The sequence below is a fragment of the Eurypyga helias genome, unplaced genomic scaffold, assembly GCF_000690775.1.
Source record: "Eurypyga helias isolate BGI_N326 unplaced genomic scaffold, ASM69077v1 scaffold9920, whole genome shotgun sequence".
NCBI classification, from domain to species: domain Eukaryota; kingdom Metazoa; phylum Chordata; class Aves; order Eurypygiformes; family Eurypygidae; genus Eurypyga; species Eurypyga helias.
The window spans coordinates 18,278-38,896 of NW_010227655.1; the positions used below are offsets into that span (position 1 = coordinate 18,278).

Consider the following 20,619-nt stretch of genomic DNA (forward strand, 5'->3'; position numbering starts at 1 on the left):
GCTAACGAGCTCACTGCTTTCACGCTCACCACTACAGCGTTTGTGTGCTCCCCACACAACTTCTTGCTTTGCCCACTGGTTATCAGCCCCGGCTTTTGTGTCAAGGACAACACACACAACAGCCCCTAATACGGTGAGCTTACAGCACTGGGGCCTGTCCTGTGGACAGCACTGCAGCAGAATTAAGAGCACTGCAAAGACCTCCTCACACCCGACTTCTAGATCAAGTACGTAGTTTAAAATAATAATCACAACTACCTACACTTTCTTCACTTCGGTTAAACTAAAATTCTGTGAGAAACAGGGGTAGCTCCCTGGGCTTGTCTTCCAAGAGACAAGACTGTCTTCAATCTCTCAGTCTTTGTGCCCAAGGGATGAAGTGGGGAGACATCGGCAGTTAACAGGAACCTGATGAGTTTTAAATAAGCCCCAAGCCCAGCTGGAATGAACTGGAAGATACTGCCAGATTTAGAGGGAGAATCTACGTGCAGTGAGGAAAAATGATCTGGTTCTTGATGCTCAGTATGTAACTGAGCTTAGTAGGAACTGAACTTAGTAGAAAGTAGCCCCAGAGCAGCTTTCCGCCTGTACCAACACTGTTACTAACAGCAAGGCGAAAGATCAAGGTCGTGAGAAGATCTGCGGTACGCACTCGAGTTCTTTTAGCAGGTGATGGCACAGGCTCCCACTCCTCTGTAAATCCTTCTCTTTACAAAGGAATTCCATGGGCATACGAAGATTCTTCACTTTCTGCAGCCACGTCTCTGGCTGGGCTGTCTGCACTTGGTTCTCCAGCTCCTCGGCACACACCACTGCTGCTAACACATCCAAAACCTGGGTACACACACCGGGTGTGAGCATAGCGCAACAGTGGCGTTCCAGAATTATTTATGAGCCTTGAGTGTTCGACCTGGTTTGCTAAACCATGTGTTCTGCTGAATAATGTTCTACTTGATCATCTTAAGCTCTGGAATTCTCATGATCATGGATCAGATCATTCACATCCTATTAACTGATGCGAAAGCATGGCAAACTATTTTAAATCCTGCTTGTGGCAATGATTGGAGAAGGGAAGCTCTGGGGAGACCTTATAGCACCTTCCAGTACCTGAAGGGGCTACCAAGAAGCTGGGGGGGACTTTTTACAAGGGCCTGTAGTGACAGGACCAGGGGTAACGGGTTTAAATTGAAAGTGGGGAGGTTTAGATTGGATATCAGGAAGGAATTCTTCCCGCAGAGGGTGGGGAGGCACTGGGACAGGTTGCCCAGAGAAGCTGTGGATGCCCCATCCCTGGGAGTGTCCAAGGCCAGGCTGGATGAGGCTTGGAGCAACCTGGGCTATGGAAGGTGTCCCTGCCCATGGCAGGGGGGTTGGAACTGGATGATCTTTAAGGTCCCTTCCAACCCAAACCATTCTATGATTCTATGATAAGATCACAGATTATCCCTGATACTGAGGATGTTGACTGAGCTTGTGCTTCCCACTTCACTGTCGCCGAAATCAAGAGGTGACTGGACACTAGCTAATTGGGTAAAGACAGAGCGCTCTGCTAGGGTTGAGGATCACAAAGCGCCTGGTAGTGACCCTACCATCTCTGAGCGTGGCATCCCATAGCCTTCCTGGTTACTGAGGTAGTCAACCACACGAGGGTGCACAGCCAGGATCCGAGCGAAGTTCTGCAGGCGGCTCTTGAACAGATCATACCCAAGGTGGACCCAAGGCAAGGATGGCACCGCCTCCTCTCTTCTGAGAGCTGTTGCCTTCCCCTCCTCTATGCAGGACAGGAAAGCAATTCGCAGGCACTGGAAGTTCAGAAAAAAAGTTAAAATTAAAAAAATAATTTTATAATTCATTTTGTCCTGGAAATCCTGGCAAAATTCTTTGGAATAGGAGAATCAATGCTTCACAAAGCCTCAAGCATGTGTCCGTTTGTACAGGTGGAAGTACTCTTTTGGTGACAAATGCGCCTGCTCTGTGACCCCCCCCGCTCTTGGTCTGTCTCAGAGGGGGACTCTGAGACGGCCAGATGGGTACAGAAGGGCTCGTTCACAGGCTTCATGCCCTTCTCCCCATCCAAAGGCTTCCCAGCTCATTCCAGACACCCACCTGCAACTCCTCACCGGAGGACACACCAATGGTCAGCACGATAAAGTCTGTGATGTAGCACTGGAGGAGCATCTCCCTTTCTTCCTCACTCAGAGCAGAGATGAACTTGCCCAGGGCAGTCTTCTGGAAGATATCCACAAACTTCCCAGCTTGGTCTGGAAAATAAGAATGCAGAGAGAAGCTGAATATTAGGAGGAGGCAGGGTTTGACACAGCTTCTGTCCCGAGGAGACTGACAGCTAATTAATCACTGACGCAGGTAGCACTCCCCTCATTCAGAGCACCAGCCAGGGGTTTGAGGCCAAGCCGCCTCAGCCCGGGTGCCAGCGCGGTATTTCTGGAATCTCACCCTGGCATTAACTCTTGGCATTGCCGCAGCGCTTTGAGTACAAGGGCACAGAATACGTGAGAAAGGCTCATCGTGAGAAGCACAAAGAACAGCTAGCTGCACAAAGCCCCGCTGGCTCCTGTGAGCACAGAGGGACTGCGGTAACTCCGGGGTCACAGGCACGGCAGTGACAACCCAGAGTTCACAGGGCGAACGGATGGAGATGCTGGGTGTCACGGGCTCAAGCCAGGCTCTCACCTTCAGTGCTTTGGATGTATTGAGCTTCCAACCACAACTCATCCAAGTACTCCTTTATCCTCCAGCTGAAGGGCATCTCGTTCCCAGCATCAGCAGACACCGTCATGTTGTTCTGCACCAGAATTATCTCTGGCTGAGAGCTGGGGAATTACAAGGTCATTAACGCACCCGGCTTTTGCCTGGGAAACACGTTCAGACAGAGGCAGGAAGCTGCAGAAAGCCAGAAATTAGCCCTAGAAGAGGAGGAGGGTGGGGAAAGAACTGAAGGATTCATTAATACAGCCAATCCTGCCAACCATGCGGTATTAGGCCCTACTCAGGAAGCATTCCCTGGCAAAAGGGCTGTGATGGCAGGACACGTGGGCTTCAGGGGCCGGGTGAGAAGCGTGAGCGTGCCAAGACCCAGAGAGCAAAGCCCAGGAGCACTGGGGATAAGGCAGAAAGAACAGATTTCCGAACTGGGGAGCACCCAACAGTGCCCATCTCCCATGTGGGTTTAAAGCCAGTGCTGGACTGGTCGTGGTGCTCCAGCCAAGCCCTCCTGCTCCTCTCCCCAGTGGCTCACCTGCTCTTACCCACACCGTAAGGGACAGTCAGGAGTTTTGTATCACTGAAGATGAACATCCACAGGTTTGTCACCCACTCGGCTGCCGGCCTGACCAGCAGCTCCAGATTGCCGTTTCTGTCTATGACAGCAATCAGGAGAGCCAGGAATGGTGTGATCACGTGCTGGACTCGCTTCCACAGGGTGTGCCTTTGAGGGCAGAAAGAGACCAAGAAAGCCAGAGGGAAGCTGAGCAGTGATATCAGCACAACAAGAGGTGGTGGTCCTGAAAAACGGCTGACATCTGCATGTGAGAAAGTCCTAATCCTGCCTTTAAGGGGAAACCAGCTCTACCAACAACAAAACCTACATTTCTCTCACTCATGGCTCCCCTGTTATCCCACCGCTCCACTCAAGGCACTTGTGCATCCCAGTACAGCCCATTCAGCTCTAAGTCACCCTCCCTCAGGAGCCAGGAGAGGACAAAACTGAGAGTTTCCAGCACAGACTGGAGAGTGACACTGCAAATATCAGATTACACAAAACTGCTGTCTCTGCTGCACAGCTGCCCTTTGCAGACCTTTCCTGGAAGCCTGCAGGTTACAGGATACGGCTGCTGTCCTCACCTGAAGGTGCCTGCCTCCTGGAGAGCACAGAGGTTGAAAGCCTCCCGAAGCACCCAGTTCTCTGGGTGAAGGGAATTTTCTTCTTGCTTCTTCAAAAGGTTGAAGAGACGAGCATTAGTTATCTTCAGGAAAGAGGCTAGAAAAACAACAAGAAACTTGCATTTTCTCTTCTGCTGGCATTGGATCCAAATTCAAATCTCACACACCAAGCACAGCATTTTACAGATGGTTCAATAATCAGGCAACCAGGAAAAAGCCAGTCACCAGAGACAGCCCAGCCAGGGAAAAAGGTGCAACCTGAACTCCAGGAAAAGCCCTACAGCCACCAAAGGAGCAACAGGCTGGAGCACAGACACACACACTCTTGGGAGACTGCTCGGGAGATCACCCTCACACTACAGTAACAACCTGTGGGTCCCCAGTGAGTTAAGGTACATGTTTCGGTGGTTCCCTAGATGCTCTGGGACACTGCAGCCATGCAGCACGTACCTTTCAAGTCATCCTCTTTGGACAGAAAGCCAAGGAGAATCTTAATTCGCCTTCTGCTTCGACTAAGATCTTCATTTTGGTCCCGCAGCATCCCCACAGCACTTTGTACACAGGTCCTCAGGAGTACAGTGGTGTCCAGGATTTCACCCTTCCAAGCAAGAGCGTGAAAACATGTTCGTTACTCTTGGGTTTTACACCATGCCCCCAACACATCCCTCTTAAAACGATTATAGTGTTCTCTAGAACGGGCCTGGGCCCCTTGCATCCCATCTCCTAGTTTTCCTCTCATCTCAGGCTGCAAATCCAAGTTCTTTTACTGCCAAGTACCCAGTGCAACCTCTCTGGCCTTTTCAAATTGCCATGCAACGCAGCATTTGTATTAAGATTCCTACAGGGGGAAAACTCAGCAGTTCAGGGAAAAAAGTGGGAATTATAAACAGGACTAGGGAAAACACATCCTGCCTGGGAGATGCTTAGGAACTAAAGGTGCAAAAGCCACACACAGGTACCCTCATACTGGGCATCCTTCAGCCAGTGCTGTCAAGGAAACATGGAATGCTTCTTTATTGGACAGCAGGGGGAGAAATCTGTGTCTGATCATTAGCATTCCTGATGACATCCAGCAGGAAGATTATTTGCAAGTGAATGGGGATGCAAAAGGTGTGTTGCACCTACAGATGACAAAAAGGAGAGCGCTGTGTTGACAGCTGAGAAGCAGACAAACGTATTCTGAACTGACCTCGTGGTGCTCTGCTGCTGCTGGCACTGGCGTTTCAACCTCCACCTTGTTTTCCTCCTGTTCTTCACCATTCACAGGCAGAGCTGCAACTAAGGTGTAAAATTTTTATCAGCAGCCGCAGCACACTTCTGCATCCATCAGATAAGAGTTTCTTTAGCAGCTGCTTCCCAGAGCAGAACATCTGTCAGAGATCCATTATCACCTGCATGAGTAGCTGAGAGCCACCTCTCAGCACAGCTACAGCTGCTAGAGCTGCCAAGCTTCCTGCAGCACGGACGGGAAGAAATACAACCCTCGGAGCTAAGGCACTAAGCTCTACCAGAATCCTGTAAGGCAGGATAGTGAAAGGAAAAACCCTAAGAAAAAAAACTGAGAGGGAAGAAAAAAAGTCTATTCTGACCTTCCTACAGGTTTGGGTGAGCAGATCTGTATTCATGCAGGTGAGAGACCCTCTGGAGTGACCCCTTGTCTCTGCCATGTAGCACCTCCCATGCTGAGACAGAGCACTCAGGGTCTTGAGCAGTGCAAATACCGTATTTTTGGAGAAATAAAAAAGGCAAAACTACCAAATTCACTTACTTGAGGACCCATAGTTGCAGTAACGAACTGAATACAAACACAAGGTGGTAGCCATGCTGCGAACCCTCACAGAAAACATGCTGAGCAGGGAAAATCATTAGCTGTGTTGTACCAGGCAACAGTTCCACTCACGCCAAGTCTGGGACTGCATTTCCCCTTTTCCCACAGCAGCATACCCACACCGCTGGCTGGCAGAGCCAGCAGGCAGCTCACCTCTGGCTCTACCCGACTCCTGACAGAAGATCTGGCTTATGGTGAGGTTCTGCAGAGCACTCATATCAGAGATCATGTCTTTGGATCTGCGGAGGTCATCTATATGCACTGACTGCCACAGGCCTAAAGGCAGAGGACAAAAAAACAACGTAATTTCATGCCTGCAGCTTGCTCTTTGAGAAGAGCTTCCCAAGAGTCACCTCCCAGTGCCTGTGGGCCAGCAGTTCACAGTCAGAGCTTGCTCACTCTCACTTATTGAGGCAGAAAGAGAACGCAGCAATTCACTTTGAACATGCCAGCACATAGTACCTGACTGACAGAGTGTGCACACGACGGGGCTGTGGGGCTCCTGGAGCCCGCCACACGCAGCAGGAGCCTTGCTGCTGAAAGCAGAACATGCTCAGGACTCTCCCAGAGGACAATATGCCAACACAGTTGGCCTCGTGTGCATTTGCTGCTCTCCAGCTGAGTAGAAAGGACTCATCTGTCAGTGGGTGAGTGAAGGGGATCTCGCAGAGGAGACCAGGACTCCAAGGTACTGACCCCGCAGGGACAAACCCTGTGGGTAAGGGAAGTAGCTCTGACAACCCACGGAACACACAGATTCCAGATTTTAAGCGTTAAAAGGAAAGGTGAACAAGAGAAGTGTTGCTCTGCTATGTTTGCCTGAGCCAGCTGGAGAGTGAGGAGCAGAGGGACAGACCCACCTCCCTGGAATCCCACATAGGATGTTCCTCCTTCCACCCGGGAAAGCTTCATAATAAAGTAAACAAAGACGGAGGCGTCTCCCAGGTTCACCTTATTGATTTCATTCACAACAGTGTACCTATAACGAAGAGGAAATGCTGTTGACAGACAGACAGACAAAAGTTCATGGCTGCAAGTCATTCCTCTGCAAGAGGGCGCCCATTTCTGCCCCCATACAGACAGAAACGATTCGCTCGCCTCTTCCTCCCTCCCAGGCAACCATGCTGGGCCTGCCGCCTCGAGCTACACCTGGAATGATAACCCCGATCCTCAGCTCCCTGGATTTCTGCAGCCACTGGCAAGAATTCACACTTCAGAGGGAATTGTCTGGGAATTTGACTCAGCTTAGATCATTTTGACTTGGGTTCTGAATTATCTGACATATAATTAGTGCTTCTAGATTCATTCCACTACAGAATAAACGCAGGATCACACCTTCCCGATTCTGAAATCCCCCAAACAGCACTAATAACCAAATGGGGGAGAGGAGTCACCAAGCAGAACAGCAACCTGGGAACCACTTCACACTTGACTTACTTGGCTGAGGCGATGAGCTGGGCATTTTGAGAGCCATCTTCAAAGTCTGTCTGAATAATAAGGACTTTATTTCCCGATGTGGCATGGAGGAAATCTCTAAAGATTGAAAGAAAATTCCAAAGAAGTCACTATGTGTGAAAACAGAACACAGTGACAACTGTAGAAGTGGTCACTCCACATTAGCTTTGGCCCTGGCAGGCAGGGGAGATTAAATCACCCATTCTACAGGGATGGTGTAACTTCAGAGACCCATCTCCGCATGGTGACATGAACAGTCTGCACCGAGCCAGCCCGCTGTTGAGCACAGCATCCTCCTGCCTGCCTTTTCCATACGCGTTACCCCAAGTGTCCTGCCCGCGACAGCCTGTGCGGAGCAGGATGATGCGAAACCAGACTCACCGGATGCTCTTCAGGAACGAGTACTCTGTGTCAAACTGCTGCAGGAACAGGATTTGAGGCCTTTGGGCTTTACCCCGCACTTCCCTCTCCAAGCAAGCAGCGTCGGCACTCGTGAGCAGCCTCGAGAAGGTGGTGACCTAGGAGTGCAAGATTTGCTCTTTGCTCGGGAAGGCAGTAGAGACTCACTCATCTCTGCTCCCAGACGCTGGTAACTTGCTGCAGAGCCAGACTGCCCCCCAGAAAACCCATTTATTTGGTGAGCCAGTAGGCAAAGGGTCAACATGAGCTGTTACACCAACCCAGGGACACTGCTGGGCAGCTGGACACAATGACTCTTGGTGCTGCCAGAGAGGGGGCTGTGGGGCAGCTGAGAAGGGACAGCCAAGACTTTGGGAAACTTCTCAGTGAGCCCCTGTAGCATTCCTTTCTTGCCCAGGCTGCCCTCCCCCCTTGCCCAGGCTGCCCCACCTGCTGCGCTCTCAGGGAGCAGCAATCCAGCCTCAAGAGAAAGCACATTGTCTCCACGTGAGGCAGGAGAGAGAGAAATTCTCCAGCCAACCTCAGCTGAAGTTCTTTAGTTCTGGTACGAGGCAAAAGGAAACCAGACCATCCCGTTAAAGGCCCATGAGATCTGTGACTGGGTTAAATCGATGTCCCATCCCTGGGAGTGCCCAAGGCCAGGCTGGATGAGGCTTGGAGCAAGCTGGGCTATGGAAGGTGTCCCTGCCCATGGCAGGGGATGGGGCTGGGTGGGCTTTAAGGTCCCTTCCCACCCAAACCATTCCATGAGTCTATGGAAGTTTTTTGTACCTTCAAGACCAGCAGCAGACAGAAAGAAATGAGGGTTCAAAGGCTCCTGATTACTTTTTCTACAGCCAGTAGCCTGTTCTGCTGGCTGGTGTAGTTTCAAAATAGTTTTATCTCCACTTAAAGAGATGCACCAGCTGCCCAAACTACTAAAACCTCCGCTTGCCGGGGAGCAGATACTGCTTCACGCACAGCGGAGGTATTAGATTCCTCAGGAGGCAACAGACCTGCTGCAGCAGCCCCCTCTGCACATCCGGGCGCGAGGTAGCACGGCCGCCACCGCGTTCACCCGGGTGTAGCCCTGACGCAGCCCCAGCAGCAGGAACGAAAGCCCCAGCGCGGCTTGGGTGGGCGCCAAGAGCCCGCTGCGAGGAACTCACCTCCGTAAAGACCGTTTGGTTCCCAGACCCAGCACGGACGTGAGCTCGGAGGAAGTCGGCAAAAGACGTGTGTTGCTGCTGCTTGAAGTATATATTGGCCAGAGAATCTGCCCTAAACAAACCCACCGCGTTGCAGAGGCGGATGACGGAGTCCGGGGTGGCACAGTTCAGCAGTGCCAGCTGGGCTTCTTTCTTCACGCAGGACACGAGTTCACGAGGAGAACACAGTGCCTTCAGCCTCTCCGTGGTCTGCAGGACCACCGAGGCACAGGTATTGGAGTGGTAGCCCACAAACACGTCAGAAGGGCTGTATTTCTGGTCGCTTAGGAAGTGCTCTTCTGTATTGGCTGCCGTGAACTCCCGCACCCACTTCTCCAGCTCTTTCACAGTTTCCCTTTGCCCCTTGTCCAGGACAGTGCTGATATCCAAGTAGTGTTTCTCCAGCCTGTTGATCAGCGGGATGGGAAAGTGCTTATACACCACGTCTCTCTCCTCGATGACTATCAAACGGAACTTGGGGTGCACTCGGCACTTCACCCGGTGGGTGCCCAGTCCCAAATCAACGTATTTCTGACCAGCAAGGTACACGTAGTATTGATTGAGGGCGTCGTAGAGGCTTTCGTAGAGGTTCTGCAAGTTGAGGAGCACAACCATTTGGCCAGTTTCCATGCAGACCTTCACGCGGTTGATATTCCTGCATATCTGGGTATACTCTTGGTCCTTAGGGAAACTGGAGCCGAAGATAATTTCTGGCTGTTGCCGGGCAGTAAAGAAAGCTTGCTGGAGGATCTGCAGCGCAGCGTAATTCTCAGTCAACACAAGCAGGTACCTGCAATCACCATCCTGACCACTGCTGCAAATGTTCTGTCGTATCAGCTCAATTGTACTGATATCATGAGCATGTATTTCTCCTTTTTCCGGTAACTGCGAGGTGAATATTTCCAAGGCGTTGACATCATCTTTGCCACCAAAGTTACGAAGAACAACCTCAGCTATGTCTTGAGGTGTCGGCTCACTTTTGGAGCTCTTAGCTAAGGCAAAAATCATCTTTATGAGGCTGTAGTAGTCACGCAGACCAAAGAACTCCCTGTCCTGGGCCTTGCAGATCTTTTCATAGGCATCTGCAAAGTGACAAAAATACCGTTCAATTTTCTGCAGAGCCCCCCGCGCCAAGCAACAAATCCCCTTCGCGCTTTCGATGAGCTCTTCTTTGCTGGGGTCACCACGTGAGACGAAGATGCCTCGATTCATCTTAGCAGGATCCAGAGCCCAGTTGGAAATCCCAACGAAGCCGACTTTTTTGTGAGGAAGAGGGACATCATCTATGCAACCATCTTCCAAAAGCGGATGCAAGGTCTTCAAGGGCATTTTGGGAGAGTCTTCCGCCAACCCAATCTCATCCAAAACCACCACTGAGACGTACTCCTCCAAGTCCTTCCCTTCCTGGAACCGAGCGCAGTGCTTGAAAGTGCCTATGATTCCCTCTGGAGTGGAGTGGGGGCTGCACTGAAAAGACACGAGATGGATCTGCTTCAGGTCCTTGAACAAATCCGAATGAGCTGCTTGGCCCTGCATAGCATCGGCCACAATGGTTTTCGCAAGGGATTTGGAGCTCCCAGGCTTCCCAACAAGAAAAAGAGGGATTTTCAACTCAATGCAGATGACCATCATAAAGACGTTTTCCTTCAAGGCCAAGTTTCTCGCTATGGTGTCTCGGAGGTGCACACCACTCAGGAACAAGTCCTGCATCAGGGAGATTTCTTCCAAAATAGTTTTTGGGGTATCGTAAGGTTTTGGAAGGACCTGGCTGATAGCATTCCTATACGCCTCCTTGTTTTCCAAGGACGCATGATAGCAGACCCCGACTGCCAGCACTATGGCCCAGATAACACCATTTCTCTCAGCGGTGCTCTTCGGAGCTCTCTTCTTTTCCAGGTACCTCTCCAATTCCCTCAGGAGCAGTTTCCTGCGCTTGTCAAACCACTTGAAAACTTCCATGCAGCGTTCCACGTCCCGCAGGCTGACAAAGCTGCACTCGTCATCCCTCTGCCTCATGTACTGCTGGGAAGCAAAAAGCACTTCTGTGATCACCTCGGCTTCAGCCGGCCCCATCGGGACGTGCTCAGTAACCCTCTGCACGATCTGCTGAATATACATCTTTTCCGTTAAGCTGTTCAGCTGCCCAAAATCCCACACCAACGGGATCATGCTGGGGGGAAGTGCATGGACCCGGTACACGAGCTGCCTCAGTGGAATCGATCCAAGCTTATCCTTCGTCTCATCTGCTTTGACAGAGTAGCCCAGCCCGGCTAATTCCAAGCGCTGGATCACCTTCGGTGTGTGCTTACGGTAAGGGTTGCAGGCTGCTATGATCCGCAGGCCAGAGTAAGAGGCCAAAGGCTTCCCCTCCACCGTGCGGTCACATAGAACCTCCTTGATGCTGCTCACGGCCTCTGTTGTGTTGGCTTCATCGAAGAAAAGGACTGTGTCCAACCCGTGCTGCTCCTTATTGGTTTTGGCAAGGGCTTCTGCTTCTTTGATCCTGGCGTAAATCATCTCTGCGGTGGTACCTCCGTGCACTTTGACGAGCTTCATGTTCTCCACCTCCACGAAGCTTCTGCGTAGCTTGCACAGAAACTGTATAAGCCTGGTTTTCCCACAGCCCGTTTCTCCCATGATGACAACGGGGATGTTGCATCTGAACCGCATCTCAATGGCCAAGATTTTTAGCACGTTGTCTGTTGTGAGCTCGTACGTCTCATCGGGGTCGGTTACCCAGGGGATTCCCAAAACCATGCAAAGTTTCTCCAGCTTCTGATGACGAGGCAACTCATCAAATGGAACATTGAAGGGAACTCTTTGGAGTAACAAGCCCTTGTACAGCCGGGAAGTCATGATATTCTTCTTGATAATGCTGCCATTCAAAGGATTAATGGCATCGACACCGCGATCGCTGCTACACTGAAAGTGGAAACCGATGAATGTCATGGACACACGGTCTTCATTGAAAAACAAGTACGGATGAGGCTCAGACTCCCACTTTTTCCGAATGCGGAAAGGAAGAAGGTCTTCTTCTGCAACGTTCTCCAGGTTGGAGGGCTGCCTTCCTGAACTTTGATCGGAAATGTTTAGGGAAGGTGTTGCAAAATCCCTGGCCATTAAAATCATGAAGGTAACGACAAAGTTTTTGAAACCTTGCAAAGTGTCCTGGACAAAGTCAGGGTTGCAAAACACAGAAGCTTCACAGTCTCTCAGCTGAACGTTGAGAAACCAAGCGAAGTTTCGGAGTTCTGACCAGGAGGGGTCTGTGATCCCGCAGTGCAGGAGGAACAGCTGCAGGCACTGTGCCGGGTTCCCTTCCACAGAGTGCGCTTTGTAACGGAACGTGTCCAGGTTGCATCCCTGGTCAAATCTTTTCAGATACTGGAAAGGTCTCTGGAAAGCCTCGCTGCAAAATTCCTCCTCATCCATTCCTGGGTCCGAAACATCCCCAGACTGGTTCCCAAGTGTCTCCATTTCTAGTACTTCCTTGGGAGACTTGCACATTACTTTAGGGAACACATCACAGAAATTATACTTCTGGCTTGCTGACGTCTGGAGTAAAGGGAAGGAAAATGTCATCACAAAGCTGTAGCCCTAAACTTCTTCACTTTACTGAATCTGTCCTTACAGCATTCTTGCCTAAAATCACAGGCCTAACTGAATAACTGCAGCTAGCCTATACAACCATGACACTTCTTCCCTTGCATCATTTTTTCTGCTTAAAGGGCATCACAGCAATTAACCCTATTCCTCCTGGAGTCTCCTTCTTGTAACATCAGCCCTCTGTTACCTCCAGTCCCTTCCCAGTGCTACCGCAAAAACTAAACCCAAGAAACTGTCTTTATTTATCCCTGTCCCTTCTACACTCGACTCTTACAGCTGGATATAAATATTCCAGTACTTTCGAGCGTGCCGAGTAACACAAGGAAGATGAGATTTTGCATTTTTATGTTTCCTGTAAGTGTCAGAGGGACCAGCGAGGGTTGGACTAACCAGCCTCCAGAAATCGCTAACCCAAGACAGCCACAACAGGTATAATTTACTGTCTAGTTTTAACAGCACTCTGTGTAACACCAGGGACAGCAAACTGTAATGGAGACGCACAGTACACCCTGACACAGACAGGGAATTCCTGTGCCAAGGAATTCCTACGTCTCCACACTCATGTGCGGCCGTATACAAACATATGTGCAAAACAAGTGAGAAAGTCAAGGAAAACAAGTATTGCTGTGTACATACGTGTCTCGCTGCTTTCTCTGGTGCTGGCGATACCTCAAGGATTTCAATGATATACAGATGGCCCTCCTGTCGTAGCCACATATTTCCGTTATTATCTGTCAGGTACTGCAAAACCAACAGCTTGAATAGAAACTCCGGAATTCCACTTTGTACCTGTCGCCGGAAGAGACACAGATGCACTTCCTCTGTATTCACTCACCACAACTTCACAGAATCACGGAACGGTTGAGGGTGGAAAGGATCTCTGGAGAGCACCTTGTCCACGCCCCTGCTAGAGCAGGTTTCCCAACACCGTGTTCAGCCAGGTTTTTACTATCTCCAAGGCTGGAGACTCTACAGCTTCTCTGGACAACCTGCTCCAGAGTTCAACCACCTCGACAGTAAAGAGCTCCTTGTGTTACTCACACAACCATTAGAAAACACATCCTAGTGAAATGGCTTAGTAAGAAACAAAAGCTTTAACGAGACAGCTTCTGCAAGGATCCACAGAACTTCCAGGCCCAGGCACCCGTGGGAGGGGTGTACTTACTGACGAGGTGATATCAAAATGGAATATCATGGGCTTTGTCTGGTTTCTGTTCAGAAAAGGCAGAAGAGATTTTAGTACTTTATCTTCATCCACTTCTCGTTCAATTAGTCTGATGGTTTTCAGAAGTCCCGTGCAGTCGGGCTGCTCTGCTTGCAGTCTCTCGTGTAGCCTCTTGACATACAGAGATTTCCCTGTTAACATAAAACCCACCAGAAGTCTTAAACCCATCAGTATCGGACACATCATATTAAAGTCATAATAGAAAGAAGTCAAATGCTCAAGTACCCCATCCTCGGAGACCTCTGAACCCTCCTAAAAGGCATTCCAGAAGAAGAAAGCCTAAATCTGGTTAGAGCAGCTGCAGCCTGGAGTCAGAGCTGCTGCTGCTGTTGGCTACTGAAGGCTGTCCTTATCCTCGAGGCTTGTTTTGCTTAGACTGCCCCAGGAAGGCTGTGCTTTTTAGGACTTGAATCTACTCGATTGCGTGGTAGTTTTGAAAGTCAAAACATGGTGGGGAGGAGGGAATGGTTGTTGCCAAAGACAAAAGCACCCTCAGCTTTCCTATCTTATCCTGCAGAAACTAACTTTGCCAGCGTTGGGGTTGGCTGTAGTCTGCATCTGCTGTTCCCCAGATTAACCTGGGGAACGGACAGACGGTTCCATAGCCACTGGCTGCGTCCCCTCACCCTTACGCTGCGCGCAGTGCGGGAGTGGGCTGTGGCAGGTCCACCCAACGACTACTTCCCCGTTATGGGTGTCTGGGTAAAGCTGTCTCTTCCAACCTTTTGGAAGCTCCAAACTCACCCTCAGCAGTACAACAGGTTTGTAACAGCACAGAAGGTGGGTTCTTACAGCTCTCCAGACGGGAGCTGAGGCAGCAGCCATTCACAGGTAACACCCAGGAGCTGCCCTGAGTTTCTGAAGTTTGACAAGGGATGATATTTGTTACCAAAACCGGTTTGGATTTTCTCACTGATCCCTGGAAAATAACGCAGCACACTTTCCCTTTTGAGCCCAACCTTTTTCCTTGGGATAGTTCCCCAATAAAGCCCAAGAATGGCTGCTGGAAGGAAGAAGCGAGGTCCAGCGTTGCTCCTCCAAGCACTAGAAGTACTTGAGAGTGAACATTTCCACATGAACCAGGAGCTGGACAGTTGAAGCACGCACAGGGCTACCGACTGACAGGCCAACAGCTAAGGAAGAGGGTAGGAACACTGCTGACACAGCCACTCTTGCCACGTTTTCTTTGTGATTTGCAGCTCAGCAACTCTGCTGCTAGAGATGGCATCTGTGTGCTTAACAGCCCTTGAAAGCTGTTTCTCTCATGACTGTCTAATCGCTCCTGAAGCCTGTGTAAAGCTTTGGGTTCCAAAATTTAACCCAGCCCTGTGTGAAGAACCACCTGTTTGTTTTTCAGCCTGCCAAGTACCTTTATTGAATGCCCACGGGCTTTGTGCGTTAAGAGACAGCCAAGAATCATTTCCTACGCAAGAAAAGCAGGCAGGCTTTACAGCCCTTGTCCCACCTCATGTATATTTTCCTCCAGGCACATTTTAACCTCAGGAAGTCAGATTCATGTTATCCAGCACTATCTAGTTTATGTTAATGGTGCGGGTCAGTAGGAAGAACGGAGGTGTCACATTAGCAGGATGAACCATCTGTAGAGATGCCTCTCAGGACAAGATGAGCTGTCCTTAGAGCCTTCACCTCCCTCCACTATAGCCTGAATCAGTCTTTTGGACTAGATACTTCTGACTTGGGCAGAAAACCTGGCGAAGTGAACCCCACCCCGGTTTTTAACCCTCAGCAGACCCCGCTTTGTATGTGACATCTTACCCACGCCAGCTCTTCTGGAGGACACGATCCCAACACACATATTGTCCTTGAAGACAGAAGCAGCTGAGCTCGAAGGCTCAGCGACTCTGTAGTGGTGCTGGAGGTACCGCTGGATTTCAGCTAGTGTCCTCTGGGGTACCATGTGCACTTTGTACTGGCTGAAGACAGAAGGGATGTAGCTGTGCTCCCTCTCGCAGTTGCACAGAATGACGAGGCGGTAGGTGCTGTTGTAGTGCTGCAGGTGCTGGAAAAGCTCCTCTGCCCTGCAGCTGACATCGTAACTCAGCTCCTCCGCGTACAGCATGGTGTAAATTTTCTCTCCTCCACTGGAAGGAATGAGGCACCTCCTGAGGAAAAGCCCCACTTGCTCCACAGTGGTGTGAGGAGTGCACAGGAGAACTTCATCGAAGGTGGGAAGGGGCTGGTCAAGGCTGTTCATGTAGATAGCCAGAGCGGACGTGAGCACCTCGGAGCGAGGGCACGTGATGAGGTTGGGCTGCCCAACACACAGAAGATCCTGTGGGAAGTCTCGTGTGACGCGTGCCGTCTCCCAGCTGGCCAGGTTCTTCAGACACTCACCCAGCCGATCAATATCCAGGCAGTTTGGAAGGAAGGAGCCCATGTCGCCCATGTAGCACTCCCAGATGTACTCCAGCCGTGCAGGCAGGTCCTTCTCCCCATCCAGCACCACTTGGAAGTCAGAAATAGCCTTCCTTGAGCTGGGAGGCTCCTCGCTCCTGGAGGCTCTAAGGACGTCCTGCTTGGTGCAGTCGTGTTTGAGGAAGGAAAGCATCATCAGGGCACCCTGGCTGGGCGTCCCCCGCCCCAGTTCCGTGCACAGATAGACCAGCTGCTCGGCAGTGTAGTAGTTCAGGTAGAAGTGCTGGAATCGTTTTTCATACATGAAGCTATTCCAACTCTCCAGGAAATGCTCCATCATCTTGCAGAGGCCTGGGAGCAGAACTGCCATGTCCCCTCGCCCTTCTAGCACGGGGATCAGTCCCAAAGAGAAGTCTATAACAACACATTCTCTTTTGGGTGAACAATACACATGAGCAACCCAGGAGCGGAAGAGCATGTTCCCAGCTGAATAAAGGTCTATGAAGGCCTGTGCAAGTCTTTGGACGTTGGAAAAGATCTGTGTGAGGGTAGAGGAGAGAAAAACTAAGCTGATTTACCAAGACAATTCCCAGTCATGAAACAACAGGAAGGACTTTCAGTCAAGATAAAGGCTTTGGTCCCAGCCTTTTTGTACAGTAAAAAAAGACTCTGTCGCTTTTTAAACAGCAGTATCCCCAGGAAGCCAGTAAGGAATCCCCAGCTTGCTACAGAAGCACAGCAACCTTCCCAGACACAGCCCCAGCACAGACAGAGGATGAGGGTGCCAGTCCCCTGTCTAATCTCCAGCTTAGTTCTTCCTTAACAGGGAACCAGAGAGGTAGAAACATCAATCTCTTGCCACTATTCATCCCCAGCAACTGAGTTGTAAACCAGAGTCTTACAAGATGATATTCAAGGCAAAATCCAACCCCAGACCCAACATCAGGAACCCACTGGGTGTGAAATCTGACCTCAGAGAACTTCTCCACCTCCAAGCCTTGCTCCCCCTTTGCTGACATGAGCATCAGTTTGTTCTGCAGCTCACGGAGCCCTGCCAGAGAGTATTTCCACGATGCCTCATTATCCCCAGAGTTCCCTGGGAGGGTGAAGTGCAGGACGTTGTCCAAAGAAACCTGCCAGAGAACAAGTCATTAGCGCCGACGCGCACCGAGGTTCCACTCCCAAGTCAGAGCTACGCGCAGCAAGGGAGCGCTTGGACTGCAGAAGCCCCCAGAAAGGACCTGCAGGGTGGGAGAAAAGCTACAGCACCTAAGTCACCAACATGACAGCAGTGCTATATGCAGGGGATGAAAAGCCAAGCAGCCTCACCTTTTGGCCATCAGCTGGTGCTCTGAGAACATATATTCCTCTGCTGTTGATGGCAGCTGCCAGCGACAGCGATGACAGCTCCACAGACCCGTGGCTCTCCTTCACGGTTTTCAGCCACTCCAAGTGCTGAGCTGAAGCATGCTGTGGGAAGAGAAGACACGGCACTGCCCTCAACGCTCTGACTTGGCGGTTCTTTCCAGGATTACATCTGTGTCCAAGACAAACAGCTTGGGCTGGCATAAGATGGGGAAGGAAGAGAGGAATGCCTGCTGGCCACCGCCTGCTCCTTCTGCGCAGCTGTTCTTTACCAACACCACGGGAAGTGAACAAGCAGAGCCTACAGTGCTTCAATGCCTCTTGCTGTAGAAACACACCCTGCTGCAAAGAGTAAGACAGACTTCCCAGCCATCCGCCTTCCCTCTCCTGCATCGCCACTCAGACTCTTGCAAGAGCGAAGCTACACCACATCACATCTGAAAGCCTCAGCAGCTGGAAGAAATCCGTGATACACCAGTGAATTTTTGTGCCACGGGAACATTAGACATTTTTCTTCCAGTAACAAGAGCCGCTGTGATGCCCCCACGAGTGCAATTTGCCCTGTGCAGGCCATCTGCCAGCCACTCTTGGAAGGCAGAACCGCGAGAGGACCTGCTCTGGCAGAACTCACCAGTTTCTTGGGAAGATTTTCATCACTGTCCAAGGCTCGCCACAGCTTCTTCAAGCAGAGCATGAAGTCCTCAAACCCTGACTCTTGCTGGAGCTCGTAGAGCAAGGAAGAGTAGCCATGCACAGTGTCATGGAAACATGCCACACGGTCCACATCCATGTCATTCTCCCCAGCAGAGATGGAGGCCAAGTCTACAAATACCTTCAGCTCATTTATATCTGAAATGGGATAAACACACGAATGAACAACAAATAAGGGACTTTTAATGCAATTCCACATCACCACCTTTAACAGCAAATGCAGAAAGGATGCCTTTGAACAGCACCTCCTGTGCAGCTTCCCCCCGCCCACCCTGCCAGCAGCTTTACGAGGCGCTTCGTCCACGTCCGTGGCATCCTCGGCCCTGGCTTTTCTCTGCATTGCCACGACCAGCAAATCCACGTGCAGGATGGAAGCGGTGCAAGGGGTATGTGTCTCTGCATGTTGGACAACGGAGCTGGCAGTCACACAACCCACCAGCCCGCTGCCACCCGGGTTAAACGCGTGGTCTCTCTTCTCGTAAGCAACTGGTCTGAACTGGGCAGTGGCAGCTCCTGCAAGCCTTCAGGCGGCCCAGCTTCAGGGCAGGGTAGCTCCCGCGTGCCGCAGGAGACTCCAGGGCACGGGCATGTTTAAGGTTACTACGTCACAGCACATTCTAAGACTCTTGTAACACCATCAGCACCAGAAGCTGTGAAGGCATCAAGCAGATGGGTCAGGGATGTGGCATTCCAAACATCCCTTTCAGTCCTATCCGCCCAATTCCGGGGTGAGCAGCACACACCTTTCAGGGCTTCTCTGACCCAGCAGACAAACTCCTTCTGGTGAGCCAGCTCCCCCAGACAGCCGCGACGCTTCACAGTGATCCCCTGCAGCAGTGTCTTGGCACGCATAAGCTCAGGGCTGATGGAGTCCAGCTTCTGTGTCTTGTACGAGTCGAGCTTTTCTGTCTGCAAAGCAAGCGGTGCAAACACTCAGCCCGGAAATGGGGAATACAACCCATTCTCCAGCCTGCTGCAAAGGCCTGCTGCAAAGCCACACCCCAAACAGAGGAATACCATCTTCCCTCTTCTAATATTACACAAAAGAACTTTGAATGCTGAATTTTTATCTCAAATAAGCATTCTGGGACAAGGAATGGCTCTTGACAGACTGGGTAGACTTGCAGGAAGGTTCAGATTTCCCCAAGCTTGCTAGCCAACACCTTGACAGTAGTGCTGAAGAAGTGGATACTTACTATGCTCAACAGGTTTTCCAGGACACTGAAGTCACCGGAGAGGTTTAAACTCTCTCTGACACTGGCAATGATCTTCACAGCATCAAAAGTTAAATGCATTTCATGGTATTGCTGGATCTGCTGAACTCGGAGATCAACCCAATCTCTGCACTCTCCAGGTCTAACCTTACACAGGGCGTTCAGTTCAGTTTTGATATCTTCAGGGTGGTTTGCGAATTCCTGAAAAATTGTATCAACCGCAGAAAGTGTGAGACTTCCAGATCTGAGATCATCGTACAATACTTCGTAGCTCTCGAAACACGGGAAGATTAGTATGCTGAAAACATCATCCAGGTCCAACACAGGAACAGTGTCATCATCCTCCTCTTCCTCCTCCTCCAAACTTTCGTACTCGTCTACCGCCTTCTGCGCCGCTTCCTCCCAGAACTGCTGGAAGATCAGGCTGTCCTTAAAAGAGTGCATTTTCTGGGCAAACTTCTTCAGCTCTGGGCTCAAGCTGTAGAAGGTCCGTATGGGTCTCTTTCCCACAGTCACAACTGTATTTAGTCCTTTTGAGCGAAGATCTTCCATGTGTTGAAATTCCACGTCACCTACGTCCACTTTAAAACAGAGACAGGTCAGAGAGATCAGACGTCCAGCCTGTGTCCAGCTTCCTTCCCCTGAACCGCCAAGTCGCAAAGTGCTACAAGGGCATGTGGAGCCCTACAAGTACCATGCGATGCACAAGCACACTCATTTGATCCCTCAAACGCTCTAGGTTTACTTCCCCCACCCCTCCTCGTCCTTGCTGTGGTTTAAGAACAACACCTGTTTACACAGCCTCGTGGTTTTCAGAGGAAACATTGCATTTGCTGGAGCTGCCCCTTTGAAACCGCTCCCCCAAAACATTACCTTTCACAAAGGCCTGCACCTTCCTACACATGCTCAGAAAGGTGCCTATTGCTTTTTCCTCTTTTCTGAGGAACGTTACTTCTTCCTGCCTCCTCTGCAGCAATTCTTTCAGTTCCCTCTGGAGTAGTTCTTTCTCTTGACGTGGCAGCTGCTGGTGCTCTGGAAGAAGAAAACCCTCATCTGTAGTCACAAGGCAGGTACTTCCCACCCCCTGCATCCATAACTCAGACTCACAGAGCAGCTGGAGTTGGAAGGGACCTCTAGAGACCATCTAGTCCAACCCCCTGCCAGAGCAGGATCCCCTAGAGTAGATCACACAGGAATCAGTCCAGGGGCTTTGGAAAGTCTCCAGGGAAGGAGACTCCCACCCCTCTCTCTGGGCAGCCTGTTCAGGGCTCTGTCACCCTCACAGGGAAGAAGGGTTTCCTCATGGTCACGCTGAACCTTCTGTTTCACAGT

The 20,619-nt window shown here is 50.7% G+C and overlaps 1 protein-coding gene across 1 annotated transcript in view; it reads right to left on the minus strand.

The window, feature by feature from the left end:
* Window positions 1-20,619, minus strand: part of RNF213 (ring finger protein 213) — a 51,729-nt gene that overhangs the window by 17,894 nt on the left and 13,216 nt on the right. Inside the window, 22 exon segments of the mRNA XM_010156927.1 lie at window positions 653-834; window positions 1,590-1,802; window positions 2,107-2,261; window positions 2,692-2,831; window positions 3,257-3,445; window positions 3,862-3,997; window positions 4,351-4,498; window positions 5,090-5,172; window positions 5,882-6,004; window positions 6,589-6,707; window positions 7,166-7,261; window positions 7,565-7,701; window positions 8,752-12,345; window positions 13,042-13,185; window positions 13,562-13,752; window positions 15,398-16,535; window positions 16,969-17,130; window positions 17,327-17,467; window positions 17,994-18,211; window positions 18,817-18,982; window positions 19,270-19,868; window positions 20,161-20,319. Coding sequence (XP_010155229.1) covers window positions 653-834; window positions 1,590-1,802; window positions 2,107-2,261; window positions 2,692-2,831; window positions 3,257-3,445; window positions 3,862-3,997; window positions 4,351-4,498; window positions 5,090-5,172; window positions 5,882-6,004; window positions 6,589-6,707; window positions 7,166-7,261; window positions 7,565-7,701; window positions 8,752-12,345; window positions 13,042-13,185; window positions 13,562-13,752; window positions 15,398-16,535; window positions 16,969-17,130; window positions 17,327-17,467; window positions 17,994-18,211; window positions 18,817-18,982; window positions 19,270-19,868; window positions 20,161-20,319 — 8,233 coding nt within the window.